Here is a 3,406-nt window from a genome sequence, read left to right as displayed (position 1 = left end):
ATTACCAACAACCAAAATATCATCCACATAGATTGCTAGAAAGACCACCTTCCCATTTGTCTTTTTAGTGAAGAGGGAGTAGTCATTCTTGGACTGTTGATAACCTTGAAGTTTTAAAGCTTGGCATAGCTTGGCATTCCATTGCCTAGAAGCCTGCTTTAAACCATATAAAGATTTTTGTAACTTGCAAACCATGTTGTTTCCCTTAACATGTAGACCTTGTGGGATCTTCATATAGACCTCTTCATGCAAATCTCCATGAAGAAATGCATTGTTGACATCTAGCTGAGACATGGACCACCCTTTCTTAACATCAACTGCAATTAGGCTCCTTATTATAGTCATCTTGACAACTGAGGAGAAGGTTTATGTGTAGTCAATCCCTTCTCTCTGTGTATATCCTTTAACAACCAGACGAGCCTTGTATCTCTCTATGCTGCCATCTGCTTTATGCTTGACTTTGAAGACCCATTTGCTTGCTATTGCATTTTTGCCAGTAGGTAAAGGAACAATGAACCAAGTATTGTTGTTGTCCAAGGCTTGAAATTCAGCTGCAATGGCCTCTTGCCACGCAGGAAAAGCAACAACTTCACTGTAACTCTTAGGTTCTTGAATAGGCAAAACAACATCTGAACATGTAGCTGTCATAAAGGCAGAAGACATACAAGCATACACAGGCACACTCTGATTCTCACAGAGTGAGGTTAAAGTGTGGCAGCAATATTCTGAAGGTGTAACAGCAATGCAACTGGATTTAGGCAAATTACAGACATAATGCTGCAGATATGATGGGATTTTTGAAGGTCTTGTAGACTGTCTAGGTGCAGCATTCATTGGTGTACTCTTAGTGACAGTAGTTGTGAGAAAATACTTATGACCATTGTAAGTAGGAGTATGATATGGACCCCATAGATCAATGTGTAGCAACTCAAAAGAGGAAAAAAATACTGAAGTACTGACATTAAAGGACAACCTATGTTGTCTAGCCTTGGCACAAATTGAACAGGACCTCAATTTATGCTCAGTATCAGAAGAAACATTAAACTGTAAATGCTTTAACATGTAAAGAGGTAAATGACCCAGCCCAGCCTATTATGCCAAACATTACAACTAACTATAGAGACAACATAATTAACAACAGCAGTTTCATGGGCTTGTGCAATGTTAGAAGCACCGATTTTATTTTGTTCAAGCATGTAGCAAATATAGATCATGTTGATTACTACCAAGGATCAAGAGCTTCGTGGAAGAGTCCTGCAAATAACAGACAGTAGGAGTAAAGCTCACTACTGATCCTAGTTGTTTACTTAATTTACTTATGGACAATAGATTAAACTTAAAACATGGAACATATAGAACATTTTGTAAAGTAATGTGGCTATTCAGACAAACATATCCTATTGTATCAATTGTAACAATTTGGCCATTAGGTAAAGAAATAGAAAAGGGTCTGGAAAGCAATCTAAAATTAGAAAACATGGCTTTGTTAAAGCACATATGATCACTAGCTCCAGAATCTAGAATCCAAGTATTGGAATGAACATCAGCAAGTGATTTTGGTAAAGAATTATAATTAGAGCAAGATAAGATATTACCTGCAAAATTTGCAGAAGAAGTAGAAACTTCAGAATTATTGCCTTGTGCTACATGAGGAGTGGAACCTTGATTGATGGGGCCATCAGTAACAGCAGCATTAGTTGCATAACCTGAATTGATGGAATGAAAATTTCCTTGATCACTGCTTTGCCCTTGATAAGCATTCCCAGCAAATCCTCTATTTCTATTCATCAGGTGATGACACTTTTCAACAGTGTGACCATACTTCTTGCAGTAATTACAGAAAGGTGGCTTGTCCTCAGAAACATCTGCAACAACATTCTTCCCCTTGTAGTTGTTCTTGAAGTTACTGTTGCCTGGATTATTGCCATTTCTTCTGTTATTCTGAAAATTATTTTGGAGATTGCTTTGTTGATTTGTCTGATTTTAGTTTCTGTAACCAGAATTAAAATCAGAACTGTTCCTAGAGTTGTTTTTGTTCTGGTAGTTGTTTCTGGCATACAGTGCAGCAGACTCCATCTGAACTTGAGATGAACTATGAATTTCCCTTTAACGCTCTTCTTGAAGCAGATTGTTATAGAAAGAAGCCATCTTTGGAAGTGGGTTTTGCATAAGAATTGTCCCACGAATTACTGAATAAGAATCATTTAGACTCATGAGAAACTGGATCACCTTCTGATCTTCCTGAAATTTTATTTGCTTAACTTTAGCACCACAGGCACACGGGCAAGAACATTTGGGATTCATTCCCAGACCATCAACTTCATCCCAAATAGACTTAATCTTTGTAAAAGCTGTAACAATGTTGTCAGTGCCCTAAGAGAAATCGTTCAACTTCTTGTGAACACCATACAGCTGCGCACCATTGGACTGACCAAATCTTGCTTCAAGTTCTTCCCATGCCTCCTGAGCAGTGTTACAATATAGCACAGAGTCTGCAATTTCAGGTGTTAAAGATGACAAGATCCAGGAGAAGACGATGTCATTACATCATTGCCAATTCTTGGCAGTTGCAGAATTTGCTGCAGGCTGAGTGATGCTCCCATCAATGAATCCTATCTTGTTTTTAGCAGATAGAGCAATCAGCATCCCTCGACGCCAATTTCCAAAACCAGTTCCCCCAAAAGATGTATTAACCAACTTGATACCAGGAACGTCAGTGTTATGAATGTAGTGAGGATCATCAACATTGATTGCGTTGTTTGCAGGAGTTTCAGGCATGTTGCTCAATATAGAAGACGAACTTATTCAAGAAAATTCGGAAAATTGAAAGATATGAAGATGAGTTTGCAGATGTGAAGAAAAGAACAAAAAGATGAATGATTGAAGATGTGAAGACGAACTAAGAAGATGTACTTAAAAAGAATATGCGGAAGCGAAGAAGTAAACAAAAACAGGATCAAATCAATGATCCTGCTCTGATACCATGATAGGATTCATGGAATTCATCATGATGATCACAAGTAGAGATTATAGGAGAGAGAGAGCTTGCAGAGAGAATTTGTGAGAGAAAGTATATTGTATTGAATGAATGATCAATTGTGTTCTTACAAGAGAGGATTAGACTTCCTTATATACAACTAACTAACCGACTTAGGTTGTTAGTTAGTTAGGGAATCTATATTCTGTTACAATTGGTATAACTAACTAACTTACACTTAATTTATAACTAACTTAGTGAGAATGATAGTTCTATATTCCAACAATATTATCCTGTGCAGTATATCATGCATGCACTCATGACCAAATTTATTACATCGACCTGTATGATTGCTCTGTAGTTGGGGACCCTGCTTTACAATTTAGCAGTAGCAGTGAGCCTGTCTTTGTACGGAAGAAGATAGGAAAT

General features: G+C 37.5%; 1 protein-coding gene across 1 annotated transcript; it reads right to left on the bottom strand.

Moving 5' to 3' along the window:
- Nucleotides 1–366: 366 nt before the first annotated feature.
- Nucleotides 367–2,778, bottom strand: LOC141632441 (uncharacterized). The gene is made up of 5 exons (XM_074444986.1): nt 2,555–2,778; nt 2,433–2,463; nt 2,191–2,373; nt 1,270–1,977; nt 367–1,089 (listed from the first exon to the last, which is right to left on the bottom strand). The coding sequence occupies exons 1-5, from the start codon at nt 2,776–2,778 to the stop codon at nt 367–369; spliced, it is 1,869 nt and encodes a 622-aa protein (XP_074301087.1).
- Nucleotides 2,779–3,406: the final 628 nt, after the last annotated feature.

This window comes from Silene latifolia, chromosome Y (genome assembly GCF_048544455.1).
Source record: "Silene latifolia isolate original U9 population chromosome Y, ASM4854445v1, whole genome shotgun sequence".
NCBI lineage: Eukaryota > Viridiplantae > Streptophyta > Magnoliopsida > Caryophyllales > Caryophyllaceae > Silene > Silene latifolia.
The sequence above is the reverse complement of the archived record's forward strand: the minus strand, read 5'-3'. Positions and strand labels throughout refer to the sequence as shown.